Source organism: Neodiprion virginianus, chromosome 4, assembly GCF_021901495.1.
Source record: "Neodiprion virginianus isolate iyNeoVirg1 chromosome 4, iyNeoVirg1.1, whole genome shotgun sequence".
Lineage (NCBI taxonomy): Eukaryota > Metazoa > Arthropoda > Insecta > Hymenoptera > Diprionidae > Neodiprion > Neodiprion virginianus.
Window position 1 is genome coordinate 40,815,429 of NC_060880.1, and position 14,495 is coordinate 40,829,923.

The 14,495-nt window shown below is 40.4% G+C and overlaps 2 protein-coding genes across 4 annotated transcripts; both read left to right on the plus strand.

The window, feature by feature from the left end:
* The first annotated feature begins 330 nt into the window (after positions 1 to 330).
* Positions 331 to 7,891, plus strand: LOC124302598 (facilitated trehalose transporter Tret1-like). 2 transcript variants are annotated; one of them, XR_006907738.1, is made up of 6 exons: positions 331 to 656; positions 4,386 to 4,612; positions 4,745 to 5,158; positions 6,298 to 6,875; positions 7,061 to 7,495; positions 7,561 to 7,891. XR_006907738.1 is itself a non-coding variant. In XM_046758914.1 (5 exons), the coding sequence occupies exons 1-5, from the start codon at positions 622 to 624 to the stop codon at positions 7,382 to 7,384; spliced, it is 1,578 nt and encodes a 525-aa protein (XP_046614870.1). In that variant the 5' UTR covers positions 331 to 621; the 3' UTR covers positions 7,385 to 7,515. The 2 variants fall into 2 exon arrangements, 1 of the variants encoding a protein (XP_046614870.1); XM_046758914.1 differs by lacking the exon at positions 7,561 to 7,891 and having other exon boundaries at positions 7,061 to 7,515.
* A 2,240-nt stretch (positions 7,892 to 10,131) lies between these two features.
* LOC124302597 (ATPase family AAA domain-containing protein 3A homolog) lies at positions 10,132 to 13,982 on the plus strand. 2 transcript variants are annotated; one of them, XM_046758912.1, is made up of 5 exons: positions 10,132 to 10,214; positions 10,317 to 10,559; positions 11,091 to 11,565; positions 11,793 to 12,816; positions 12,897 to 13,982. In XM_046758912.1, exons 2-5 carry the CDS (start codon positions 10,337 to 10,339, stop codon positions 13,029 to 13,031), a joined length of 1,857 nt encoding a protein of 618 aa, XP_046614868.1. In that variant the 5' UTR covers positions 10,132 to 10,214; positions 10,317 to 10,336; the 3' UTR covers positions 13,032 to 13,982. The 2 variants fall into 2 exon arrangements, with proteins under 2 accessions (XP_046614868.1, XP_046614867.1); XM_046758911.1 differs by having other exon boundaries at positions 10,171 to 10,559.
* Positions 13,983 to 14,495: the final 513 nt, after the last annotated feature.

A 14,495-nucleotide genomic window follows, 5' to 3' on the forward strand; every position in this document is an offset into this window, starting at 1 on the left:
TTCTTAATTGGATTATATCGGTTCGCTCTCCCGGAGCAATAACATTTTTTCAAGCACATGGTTTTTTAATTGGTCTTGAAAAGTACTAGATTCCGATTTTGGAACGAGCCGATGGCTCGTAGCTCCATGAAATCCAACTTTGCCGCTGACCACGAGCTTCGAGAGCTATAAGTAAGAATACGCCGACGTCGCTGAAGAAGCGTTTTGAAAACACCTTGAGAATGGAACGAAAAATTGAATGAAACGAAGACTACCGGGGTGGGGCAGATGAACTACTTCTTAACGTATAGGTACGTAGATGGTATAACAGCTGGCGTGAGGTGACGTAGTGGAACTTGTGCCGATGTTATACAGTGGCGAATTTATGTCAGTATGCTCGTGGATTGTGAACGAAGTAAACGGAGTGAGCGAAAGATTCAGCCAGAGTCTATTCCTCTGCGGTCTTCGTCTCTACGTAATTTGAGACGTATTCATTTCGCATCGCATTCGCGCGATCGCCAAACAGTCATCTGACTTGATCTATTGTCATGGAAATTGTCTGAAGAAATTCGTTATAACGTAGAATCACGAATTTACTGCAATTGTCAAACGAGAAATCATTGGCGCTATCGCTTCCAAAATATGGGACCTTCCTCGAACCAGGATCAAACTATAAGGTGGGTGAGAAGAATGAGCGTTACGCAGATTACCTTGACAATGTATAGAACAAATTATTATTACATCATATTTCACGTTGAAATCAATTTTTTTATCTGTTGTCTGTGGCTATTTTTTGGTAATGCACGAATGCCAATTCTATGCAAGATATTTTAAATCCAAACTGTTTTATCGATTTCAATCCCGTGCATATGCTATATTTCGTACAATTTGACGATGTCGGCTGGTCGTGAGCCTTGAAATATATATATATATATATGTATACACAAATATTAAGTTCCAGACTTTACACGGTCTACAGAATATCCGATTTACTTAGTACGGTCATGAATTGTTATTCGTGACGATAATGTATATTACTATCTAAGTCGCCGGTATAATCTCAGAATGTGTAGAATAATTCTCGATCCTTCAAGTTTTTCAACACGATTCTAAACTGCGTGTGATACATGCATGAATATTTGTTACAGTTTTCACAAAGTAAACCTCTTATACAAAATCATGTTTGTATTATCGCGCTTAATGCTGCTGATACGAGGCCGCTTTATCGTGTATTAGAAATTTTTTTTACCAAACCTGAAAAAACGCAGGCGATTTCATTTGCAAGAGATGATTAAACTTAGGTTGCACAATGCTGCTACGAATATTATTAATAATTTGAATACGCGGGAGTTAAACTAGATTAGTTATTTGTTTATCATTATTTCCGTGGATTTTTATTTCGTCATTATACATGATTGTGAGTGTCAGGATCTTCAATCAAATTTGTTTAATAATCATTTTTTAATTAAACATTTTTCTTTTACACGAAACTCATTGCCAGTAGCAAAATTAGTCGACACGCATCATATGAGCACGTGCATCCTGGCACGCGTTTAAATTGACCTTAACAGTCAAGTGTCAATGATTATTAATACGCGATATCAGGCTGTTATAGAATAAAAAGAAATATAAATGATCGTGGTCGTAAGATAAATATCGAGAAAACGTAAAAGATTGAATAATTTTCTAGTTCTGGAAAAAATTTCTGTCACAAATTTCTGGATCGCGTTGTCATCTACTTGATGATCATTTTTTCGAATACAATTATCAAGAGTATTGCCACATCGCATGCTGTACTGAAAATTATTGTAGTTTACAAAGAGATACCACTAGGAAAAAAATTGAAGTAATTTTCACTTTGCGGAGCTGTTAAGTTAATAGATTATGCGACATGAATTCTGGAAAATGTGATCCCCAAAGCCGCTAATTGTTTTCTGTGGCTTTTGAACACCGGTTACACGTCGTTTTGATCTATATCGAACAAATTCATGATTATATTGTCATAAGTTGAAAAATGAAATACAGAATTTTTGGGGCACGACGGGCCTTCTCCAAAAATGATTTCAACAAGTATTTTTTTTTTCCAACGACTCTGCATCCTTTAATTCTACCTGTGTCGAATGAATCATTGATTATCTATCAGCATGTACAACCAAAAAAATTTATATTCCCTTCGTCTAAGATATCATTTTCAAAGAATCTTGTATAAAAATTCGTTTCAGTCCTAAAAGAATGTTGCATACTTTAATTAAATACATATTTAACCAACCTCTAATAATGTCTCGATATTGGAAAGAAAAGATTGTTTTTTTTTTTATTTTTATTCAACATTTTCCAGGGGGTCCATTGTACCCCACGCAACCCGATATATTTATAGTGGCTGTTATCGTCGATCGAAGAATACAATTCTAAAAGCTTTTCATAACGGCTACCGACATACGGCGGCTATCAATGAAGCCATCGGTCGTCTGGATAATCAAAGCTACCGCTGCAGACGATGACCCGCATCGAATGAAAGTCATTAAACAATTGCAGTACATCGGTGAATGGCTTCCATGTATCGCTTCACTCCTAAAGCAACCTGTAGGTCCATTGTTGCAAGAGCAACATTTATTTTTTGGCATATCGTATCACGTATGACTGATTGAAGTAATACACGCACACCGCGTCGTAGTTGTACTTTTCTATTATGCCGCAAATGGGGATGCAGTAAAATTGTAATTGTCTGAGTAATCGCCGTTAAATGCACTCAGTGTAGGACAAGGCTACCCGAGCTCATTGTCGGTAAGAGTGAAACACTCGGCACAATTCTATGTATAAGTACGTAGTAAATTGACGCGTCGCTGCCGCCTAATCGCTTAATATTGTTGTCTCATGGTTATCACATTCTTCTACAATACGCATGTACCTACCTTACGTTTATACACGAGATTTTTGAGACTGACGCTGATTCTGGAAAAAAGAAAAAATATGATACTGATTAAAAAAACTTGAATAAATTCACGAAGTCTTTATTCCTCCACGTTGAAAACGTGAATCTCTGCTATGCGAGATAAAATCATTGATATACTTTGTTACATGGAATATTATTGTAATTTTTGAATAATAATTAATTTTAGAGTGTGACATCCGGTCGTTGCATCATGACTAGTTGTAAACATGCAGCATCGCGGCTCTGCACGTCACCTGCATTGCGGATTATTGCCACCTGTATAACGATGCGAGGATTATGAAAGTGTCGCGAGCTTAATGACCTTTTTACAGCAGTAAAAGTGCACTTGACTGTGCACCGTGATATAACTGAAATAGTGCGCTAATTACAATTGTAATACATATAAATCAAGATCCATACATCCTCTTATATTCTCATTCCAGCATTGCAGTCTGTGATGGGATTGCGCAGTTTACGCCAGGTCGTTGTACTAGGATATATTATGCCAGTATTAACGTAGAGCTGAGAAATGAAATCGTTTCACAATGCAAATTATTATTTACCTACCTAACCAATAAACCGGTTTGAAGGGAATTCTTCATCGTGTTATACGTCCTGCCGTATACCCGTTATTACACATACATATTTATTTTTCGACGCGCAGTACGATTGCTGCTCAGCAGATTACTTGTCGGTAGAGTAATTACGGGCAGTGCGATTTACGATCCTCTGTAAAAGTTAAATTATACCTACAACAATTGTAATATTCTCGGTGTGATTTACGAGGCGATAAAAATGACAAAAGGAGGCGTTTGACTGAAAGAAAAATTGAAAGAAAAAAAACAAACACATTGTCGTACGAATCTAACGACTCACTAGTGTGATGGCTATCCGGTGTTACACAAGCAGCCGTATTATTTGGCTCTGGACTATTTTTTCCTCGCAAGGTCGATATTGAAACAGGACGCCTAATGTCATAATTATCTTACGAACGAAACTTCAGGAGCTTGAAGAATATCCGTCTACTGATTGTGAGAACCAACGTGCCAGGCTTTGCTATTCAGAATTAAGCTTCGTCACTGCGAGATAGTTCACCGGTACGTTACGAATTGTCGTAGATCATGCATATAACGGTTAGCTACGTGGTAATAGGTGAAGGTTGTAAGCAATAAGGAAGGGCAAATCCAAGCGTCCAGTTCGTTCAGCAGGAAATTAATTGATTGGTCCTCATGAGAGGACTGTATAACGGTGCTTATCAAGCGCGACGGAACTACCGCGCTATCTTTTACCACTGAATAAGTTTTAGGAGGAAAGATGAATCATACCGGCCCCAACCGGTATCTGTAGTAGGATTCGATCGAATCGTTCATTAACACCGAGGACTGCGAAAAATGTCAACAATATCTGAAGTCAAAGTTATTCAAAGAGTAAAAGGATACGAAACCCTAAAACTATTATGACGACAATGTTTCAGTAACAACCGGAAATTTCCACAAAACGAGCAGAATATAAGGTCGGGACCAGAGGTGATACCGGTCTCAAAATCGAGACAAGCAGCTCCGCAGGTACTGGCAGTCGGTGCAAAAAACCTTTTATTACTGAGCTATGGTTGTACAATTGGATTTAGCACCATTCTCCTTCCTGCTCTGCAGAAAGCGGAACCCGAAATTGATGTCACCCTCGACGAAATCACGTGGATCAGTAAGTGACGCGATAATTGCGAATAGCGCACTAATTATGCTAAATATTTTAATCACCTTGAACGAAACCGATATTAAACCTGAACAACGAACCGAAAACTTTTAGGCCATTAAATTTCATCACTTTATTCAGGTAGTCTCAACTTGATCCTCGTCCCTGTCGGATGTCTGGGCAGTGGATTAATATCTGGTTACCTTGGAAGAAGGAAGACGATGATGATATTAAATGCTCCGTTCATCGCTGCCTGGATTATGTACTATTATTCCTACAACTCGTCGATGCTTTTTTGTGCCTTAGCCATGACGGGGCTTACCGGTGGCCTCTTGGAAGCACCGGTGCTAACGTATGTTGCAGAAGTGACGCAACCACACCTTCGGGGCATGCTATCAGCGACTTCGACCATGTCCGTAATTCTCGGCATCTTTATTCAAATGCTAGCGGGCAGCTTGACCACCTGGAGGGTGGTCGCTCTCGTAAACATGATTTTTCCGATATTGTGCTTCGTCTTACTGTGTCTGATTCCCGAAAGTCCTCATTGGCTCATTGGTAAGGAGAAGGAAAAATCATGTAACGTTTATTTACTACTGCGACCGTCCGCAGTGGATGCACGGAGGGAAAGGAACTCTTGAACCAACGAAACAGATTTTATTGGTGTGCATTCACTTAAATCCGGTATGCCTTATTTGTTCCAAATACGATGACTTTGATTCAACGATTTTGATTTGGTTAATGTGCCAAAATGAATCAGTCAAGCGAATTCCTTGATTCAACAAAAGCCTTTCTTGTCGCGATGGTGTGAAGTATTCATCCGAGTGAACCTGTTGATGCGTTTCCGACATTGAGTCAACTAAATATGATCTCATTTTAAGTTTGTATGTTGTTCTTCCAAGTCGCATGTTCGTTGACAGAAACAATTAGGTATTTCAAATGAAATATGTACACGAATCTAGCCAAGAAAAAATTAACATCGATCGAATGCCATACTTTGTTGATCTAGCCGGACCTTGTTTAGCGTAATCAACTGGTTCAATCGGTTGCACCAATTTGTTTACGAGGTAAATGAAACACCACATGCATTGAAAGAAGTACAGAATATATTCATCGTATACGTCAGTACGTTAGTATTATAAACGGCCACCAGGCGGTGAACTTTCTCGCTATGGAAGTAGCTTTGAAAATTCTCATAAAACTGGGTCGTCACCTTGAAAGTCAGAATTTGTACATCTACGTATACAACCATAAGGTTTCAGGTATCATCTATCAAGTATCGGGCAAATGCCACAAATTATCGCGTCAACGGAATTACAAATGATATATCATGCGATGAATACGTCTTGTGCGCTTGACTAATTCTAAGTTTTAGCCATCGCAAATGATTTTTGTAACAAAAAAATTGCATTACTTGCTTGAACGATTGAACTCTTGACTCAACAAGAAAACATGAACTGGAAAAAATTTAATTTGTTCCGATACAACGATTTCATATTTTTAAAATAAAAACGATTGCGGTGCGTTCAATCAAATTTTTAGCCATTTCAATACGAGGTTGAAGTTGGTAACGTTATCGTAATGAAATATTGGGGAAAAAATCACTATTTTCTTAATTTTACAATGATTTTGAAGAAACCAATATTTCGAAACACAAGTGCGATATTTTTCGCTCATATTTTCTGGGACTTTTTCAGAAAAGGGGCGCATGAAGGAGGCTTTAAAGGCGTTGCGCTGGCTTCGGGGATGGGTGCCTGCCGACCACGTCCGGGAGGAATACAACACCGTCTGCGAGTCCATTCAAAAGCCGCAGCAATTAGAAGCAGCGGGTGGAGAAAGAGCCTGGAGGCACTACACGAATCGCACCTTCTGGGTGCCCTTTTTCTTGGTCAGCTGGGCCTTCCTTGTCGGTCACTTTGGCGGCATGACGCCGTTGCAGACGTTCGCAGTGTCTGTCTTCGGTGAACTTCATGCGCCCATCGAGCAATTCAAAGCCACGGTGTTTATGGGCGCTGCTGAACTCCTCGGCACGTTGTCTTGCGTAATTCTGATACACTTTACTGGAAAACGGATTATCGCCTTGAGTTCCATTCTCAGCACGACCGTCTGTTTCTCTATCGCTGCGCTTTACGGTAACTTGATCCAGCGAGGCCTCGTCATGGGCGAAGACTACTCTTGGATTCCAACTTACGCCTTGATTGGTGCCGCTTACCTTAGTCACTTCGGAATTAGATTGCTGCCCTGGATACTCATAGGGGAAGTTTTCTCATCACAGGTACTCTTGCACGATTATCCATGTAGCAATTTTTCTTCCATCAACATTAGTTTTATGATTTTTCAAATCCATTCTTATTCGAGAGCATGTTATATGTTTATATCACCTGCCACTTCGACGGATTCATAATAACGGATAGATTTGATTCTTTTGAACGTTATGTTAATAAAACGAAATGGTTTCAGGTCCGGAGTGTTGCAGCGGGTGCAGTCAGTGCTTTTGGATATGCGTGTGGCTTCGTCGTGAACAAGGTTTACCTCTACATGAAAAATGGAATGACACTGGCCGGTACATTTTGGTTTTACTCGGCGGTCGGGTTTGTGGGGGCCATCGTAATCTACTTCATTCTGCCGGAAACGGAGGGACGGACTCTCAGAGAGATCCAGGAACATTACGCAGGAACTCATGATCTAAAAACTAGGCCGAGAAAAGAAGATCTACCGATTAAAGAAAAATGGACTGTGTCCAACCCGATTCCAGTGGTCGATGATGTGGAAAGTAAGCTCTAAAGTGAAAGTCAAGGACTTCCTACCTTTAAATGGGTAACGGAAGTCAGAACCTTGATAATGTGACGAGTATTACGAAACGGTTGTGAAACTCAGAAGACTAGTTAGTTTGAGGTAAAGAGTTCAACTACTTTGAAAATAAACAAACAAGTTCTGCGGTATTTATTGTGTATTTTTAGTTGCAAAGATTTTCAAACACTCGAACCTGAAAGGAATGCATGAGTTTGCAAGGCATTCGTACAAGAAAGTGGGAGCAGCTGCATGTTCATCGTTAAGAGTAATATCAAGCGGACACATCCTCAGATTTACCGTATCTATTTTTAATACACTTAGAAAGTCATTTTTTATTTCTGTGAACAATTATTTTGTACAAATCGTCAATGTTATTTATATCAAACGATGACATTGAGGTAGCCATAGTAATTATTTGTATAGTATATTTGACCTCCTGTTGTGATTACTATAATGATGTACCGGTAAGATAAAATTTTTATCAAGCATAAATATATCGTCAATGATTCCATACGGTTATTCCATATTTTGCATTCATCTACAGTAAAAATAACGGTTCGTATAACGACGCTCTAGAACCCATTCCACACAGTGGAATGAAAACTACTATAAGCGACACCGGGCCAACTTTGAGAGAATATGGGGCAAAGTATCCTTCAACATTTATCTCAGTCCACATCTATTTCTGAATCAGTTGGTTCGTTTAATTCTATTATCGATGTTTCAGTTTTTTTATTTCAGTACTTGACGTACAAATCGGCCAAAAAAAGTTCCTGAATATTGATACTACAGAAAAAAGTAATAAGATTCCAAAAATCGTAACGATACTGAAGCGCAGGAATGCTTAAGTTGGTTGTTTGAAACAATTTTAGAAGAACGATGCAGACATTTTTAGACTTAGTCTTGTATTAGTAACCAGTGGTAGTGCAGGAGTTGATAACAATTTTTGATTCTACGGTGTTCTAGATGTCTTTTTTTAATTCCTGGAGGTCCAATTAGTGGAACGGGGATTTTCTAGATCGATTCTGTGCCGAATATTGCTAATTTCGAAAATCGTAAAAAAGAAACCCATTTGTATTTTCAAGACTTGATATTTCATATTTTGCCGAATTCTAAAATTAATTTATGACCACGTTCCGATGTGATTTTGCGAAGGAAGTCAGGTGCGGGTAGCCTAAAATAAGTATGATCAAAAGCGGATCAAGAGTTTACACAGTCGATGAACGAAAATTTTTCACTCATCTTCATCGTAATATTTCAGCTGTTGATCGTACGCTGTTTTCGAAGTCTTTTTTGGATTTCCGAGGATTCAATTAGGCATTGAAGGTTCCTCAAAATCGATTCTCAGACCAAGAATTTCTTACCTCCAAAAGTTGCAAAAAAGGAAACTGACTAAATCGTTTTCATTTTTTGAGCTAAATTCTCCTGGATTTCGAAACATGCGGCACTAGATTTATTCTGACCCACTTTCGATGTTCTGCGAGAAAAACGTTTGCGCCTAGTTCCAAATTACTACTAGGAAAGTTATTATGTGTTCTGTCGCAGATTTCATTCGAATTGCCCATGGGTCCTGTGCTGCTTTCGGCTTTTTTCATGGTATGGCTCCAGGTCCACTACCTGGAGAAACGCGACTTCAGGAGCGAGCGCTCCTAACTACTACCACCTCCAAACACCTCCTACCATTTCCTACCACCTCCTACCACCTTCTATTGTTAACGAACACCTCCAACCACCCCCTAATACCTTCTACCACCTCTTACCACCTCCTACCACATCCAACTACCTTTTCACACCTTCGACCAACTCCTACCACCCTGTACGACCCCCTTGCACCTGGTATGGTAGGGTATGAGATAGGGTAAGGTGGGGTAGGGTAGGGTAGGGTAGGTGCTAGGGGGTGGTAGGAGCTGCTAGAAGGTGTTAGGGGGAATTGGACGTGGTAGGAGGTGGTTGAAGGTAATAAGGGGTGGTTGAAGGTGTTAGGGGATGATTGGAGGTGTTCGGAAACGGTAGCAGATGGTAGGAGCTGGTAGGAGGTCAAAGAAGGTGGCAGGGGGTGGTTGGAGGTCGACGGAGATGGTAGGAGGTGTTTGGTGGTGGTAAGGGGTGGTAGGAGGTGTTTGGAGGTGGTAGGACGTAAGAGCGCTTGTCCCTGAAGACGAGTTTCACCAGCTAGCGGACCTGGAGCGCAGAAACCAGGGAGCGCTTGTCTTGGTATTCAAGTTTCATTAATTTAATCACTGTTTTGCCAAGAATTTTGGAAGAAATTTATTGTCATTATTAATTTCTTGTATGACCGACGAATCGTTAAGTATACACAGGCTTGGGCTTACCACTGCGAAGACTGTGTTATTCGGAAGGTGAATGCAGCCAGCATCATGTCGAAATCGGTAACTCTCTGATGTTCTGCAACAAGTTCTCAACTCTACCGTTGGAACATCTCAGAGGGCGCAAGCGCACGACGATTTTCGGTTATCATACCAAAGCCCATTACGGCAACTGTGTTTATATTTTTCAGTGAACGAGACAACCTACATACATATTCATTCATCTTGCGACGTGTCGGTAACATGAAATTGGTAGATAAGGTAGAGCGCCCGTATCAAGAGCACCGTCAGCTATTGCATGCACAAATTTCGGTTTTTAGCGTCATCAGCAGAACATCTTGTGAACTATTTGATCCGGAAGTGCATGTCTGCGCATGCGCTGTTCTCGCATCATCGTCTGCTAGTAATGACATCCGGTTCAAGGTCCATGCAAGTCGTCCCATTGGCCATTGAGTCGTGCATCAGTATTCCGTATCCACGACCCTCGTGCGCACGTGAGTAGTTGATTTGAGGAGTGTTGAGGTCTCAGATTGCGGAAGCAGAGCCGAGCCGAGTTGTTCGCCGATACGTTTTAGGACTTTGATTACTCTCGGTAGTGTTTTGTGCCGGCTGAGCGATGTCGTGGTTGTTCGGATACCGTAACCCCCAGCAACCCCAGGACTTCTCGCAATTCGCACAACCACCAGCCTTAGGAGGTGGACCCCCCGGCGGCGGATCACCCGGCGGAGGGGGTGACCAGCCTCCGAAAAATTTAACCAAATCACAAATGGAAGCTTACAGATTTGACTCGAGCGCGCTCGAAAGGGCCGCGGCTGCTGCCAAAGAACTAGAGAGATCAAGTACGGTAATTTTCCCCTCAATCTTCATTCAAAATAATCACCATTATGTAAGATTACGTAATTCTCAGAGCGGGGTTATGTCTTAGCCATGCCGGCCGTTGATCTCCCCCCATGCCAAAGCCTGGATGATGAAAGAGCTTCTATTATGTCGTGCGAAGAATCGTTCATTAGATGCGTTTTGTATTTCAATTTAGCTTCTTGCGATTAAATCCTTTGCAATTGTCGTCTAAAAATGGCTATGCAAAACTAGCCATTAACTAAGTTACACTTCCCTCTGTTTTTGCTACAATAATCTTCAAATTTCTTTCGATCAAAGTATCGTTAGGTACCAGAAAACATTGTCACGAAATTATACAAATGTCGAATTCTGGAGCAAAAAGCAAATGTTCTAATACCCAGAGTAACTACAAGATCTGTCCGCCCTTGTTTTTGCATTTATTTCCTAGGGATAGTTTTACTCGATATATTTTATCCCACCGATGCCATGCGCCAGTGAAATACGGTGTTCTTGACATTACTCTACATTTGCAGGCCACGCCAAAGATGCTCTCGAGCTATCGAAGCTTCAAGAAACGACGAGGCAGGTGGAAATGCAGACCAAGCTGAAAGAGTATGAAGCTCACATTGAGCAGATGAAAGCTGAACAAAAAAGAGTGGAGGGCGATGAAAGGAGAAAAACAATGCAAGAGGAGACGAAACAGCATCAAATGCGGGCTCAATACCAGGACCAGCTAGCAAGAAAACGTTACGACGATCAGCTGGGTCAGCAGCAAAGAATGAATGACGAGAATCTTAGGCGGCAGGAAGAGTCTGTAGCAAAACAGGAAGCGATGAGAAAGGCAACTATTGAACACGAAATGGAATTGAGGCATAAAAACGAAATGAAGAAATTAGACGCTGAACTTAGAGCAAAGGCAAAGGTTGACCGAGAAAACCAAGATTTAAATTTAGAAAAGATTAGACTAAAAGCTTCTGAGAACAGGATTACAGTTCTAGAATCAATTAAGTAAGTATGTTCGAGATGTGATTTAATTTGTGAGGAAGAGAGACTTTTCAAAAATAGAAATGTATAATACTCAAAAGAGTTACAGTGCTGTGTAATGTTAACTCGTATTAGACTCTAGATAACTGTTTCACCTGGTGCTTATGTTCGGTACTGGCACTTCATTCACATCGACATAAGTCAATAAATATCACATTTTATCATATTCAGTAATATGTTGTACCTTTCAGGACAGCTGGTTCAGTACTTGGTACAGGTGCAAACGCACTGCTACAAGACTGGGACAAGATCCTAGCAGCAGCTGGTGGTTTGTCGCTTATAGCACTGGGTGTTTATACTGCCAAAGGAGCAACGGGGGTTTCTGCTCGTTACATTGAATCGCGTTTAGGAAAACCATCTCTGGTACGAGAGACGTCAAGGTTTTCAGTCCTTGAGTCGTTGAAACATCCGATTAAAACTGTGAAACAGCTTAAGGAAAAGCAGTCAGACGCATTGTCAGGAGTAATCCTGGCTCCAAAGTTGGAAGAGAGGTTGCGTGACGTTGCAATTGCGACAAAGAACACTAAGCGAAATCAGGGAATGTACAGGAACATACTTATGCACGGACCGCCTGGTACAGGAAAAACTATGTTTGCCAAAAAGCTGGCCAAACACTCGGGAATGGATTATGCTATCCTGACCGGAGGTGACATAGCACCACTAGGTCGGGATGGTGTCACTGCCATCCACAAAGTTTTCGACTGGGCGTCGACTTCTCGGAAAGGCTTGCTCCTTTTCATCGACGAGGCTGATGCCTTCCTGCGTAAAAGATCGAGCGAGCGTATATCTGAAGACCTAAGAGCAACATTGAACGCTTTTTTGTATAGAACCGGAGAGCAAAGCGATAAATTTATGCTTGTTCTCGCTTCCAATACCCCGGAACAATTCGATTGGGCAGTTAACGACCGACTGGACGAAATGGTTGAGTTCAATCTGCCTGGCATTGAGGAAAGAGAGCGCCTCGTGCGTTTATACTTTGAAAAATTCGTTCTTCAGCCAGCTACTGAAGGCAAGAAGCGGCTTAAGGTCGCTCAGTTCGATTACGGCGCTCTTTGTACCAAGATGGCAGCTATAACCGAAGGAATGTCTGGCAGAGAGTTGGCCAAGCTTGGAGTAGCATGGCAGGCTGCTGCGTACGCCTCTGAGGACGGTGTTCTGACGGAACAGATGGTTATCGATAGGTGCATGGATGCCGTAAGACAGCACAGGCAGAAGGTACGCGCGATATCGAATTTGAAGGTCTTTAGAAATAAACAAGAAAGGCATAGTGACCATTCCAATACTTTATGTTTCAGGTGAAATGGCAGAGCGAACAGGAAAGACAAGAATCCAAATCAATATATTCCTCGGAGAAAGAAATCTCTATGAGTCCGTTAAAGCCGAAAGAAAGTGCGACGACGACCGAGCCGGACACGGTAACTACCGCCTAAACACGCTGTGCAAATGAGAAACATTCGCGTAATTCAAAGGTATCCATGGTTTGTTTTGAGAATAAATCTCAAAGCAACAAGAAACGAACCACGGCTATAATCGACCGAGTACACAGGAGTATTTTGGGTCATTACAAACCTGTACCTGAATGGGGAAGGGAGAGAGAATGTCGTGGTTGATAATTCCCGCAATCAGTTACTATCTGCTCTAACTATTCAGTTATACAAATATTTTTGGAAATAATTTTTGAAATGATACTTAGATGCTATATAAAATTACGAGCCGCTGACTAGAAACTGTCTTTGAAACTGCACATGTTGTAGTAATTGAGAAATATCGTACGGTTTCGATTTTATTTGGTTGTCAGATTAGTCGTAGATTAATACGGTATTCCGTAATGGTAAAAAATCTGGAACCATATAATTCTCCCATAAATTACAAGAAACCGAAAGAAATCCTCGTTTGTAGGATTCTGTTCTAGTCAGATTTATACAATTACATTTCAATGGTACCAGATTATTGCACAGGGATTTACTGTATTCTTCAGGCAAATACAAATGCTTAATACACGTGTACGAATATACCTATAATAGGAATTGTTACTGTAAATATATGTGAGTTACAAGTTATTCCTAAAAAGAGTTGGAAAATACGTTAATCGGAAAAATAGAAATAATGGAACCGAGTGAAGGTAGTTTGTTGATGATGTATACATATATGGCATTAAGTAAACGTTTCAATTGTTTATTTTTCAACGAAATTTCGATAGTACTGCACGCGCTGTTATTGCACATACTTGTTGAGATGTAGCATAGATATACAAGTATAACTAAAAAATGATTAATCGTTTAGGGGCATATTATACTTTATGTTCATTATAGAAAGTTGTAAATTCACAAGATCCATTTCTTTTTGTATTATTACAAAATATAAGCCTGGATTTTTTTTTACACACTATCAATAACAAATCTATCCTTCCAAGTTTTTCTTTTTTTTTTTTTCTTCAACAGCAGCATCGGCACCATGTTTAAAAAAGAGAAGCTCTTTATCAATGAGTAATCCATGCGACCCGACACTCGTCCCAATTGATGATGCTCACAAAATATCATTTACCGATGTTCGGCTGGAAAGTAGATCAAGATAACATTGATTATTCCTTTTAACTTCGAGCAAGCGAGTGCGTACGAAGAATGCAAGTTATAGGCACGTACATCTCTTCCGCCTATCCTGAGCGAATGTTAGGCAAAGTTATACATGATACTAATGATTAATGAGTCCTTCGACTCGATTAATCGACCGACTCGATCATATTTCCTCACAGTCGGTTTTAACATTGATAAATGAATATTTTCACTTGAAATTGAAATATATTTTGAACCAAACTATAAATTATCAGTAAACTTTTCCGCTATTGAGACTAGGTACTGAAATTAACGAAATTTGGTTTTCATATGCATGTTTAA

What these genes read in the sequence shown, in the direction of transcription:
- LOC124302597 (XM_046758912.1), top strand. Translation starts at nt 10,337, where the DNA reads ATGTCGTGGTTGTTCGGATACCGTAACCCCCAGCAACCCCAGGACTTC. An exon ending in CAAAGAACTAGAGAGATCAA is followed by an intron (nt 10,560 to 11,090) that starts GTACGGTAATTT and finishes CTACATTTGCAG; the next exon opens with GCCACGCCAAAGATGCTCTC. An exon ending in TAAGACAGCACAGGCAGAAG is followed by an intron (nt 12,817 to 12,896) that starts GTACGCGCGATA and finishes TTTATGTTTCAG; the next exon opens with GTGAAATGGCAGAGCGAACA.
- LOC124302598 (XM_046758914.1), top strand. Translation starts at nt 622, where the DNA reads ATGGGACCTTCCTCGAACCAGGATCAAACTATAAG. An exon ending in AACCAGGATCAAACTATAAG is followed by an intron (nt 657 to 4,385) that starts GTGGGTGAGAAG and finishes ACAATGTTTCAG; the next exon opens with TAACAACCGGAAATTTCCAC. An exon ending in CGACGAAATCACGTGGATCA is followed by an intron (nt 4,613 to 4,744) that starts GTAAGTGACGCG and finishes CACTTTATTCAG; the next exon opens with GTAGTCTCAACTTGATCCTC.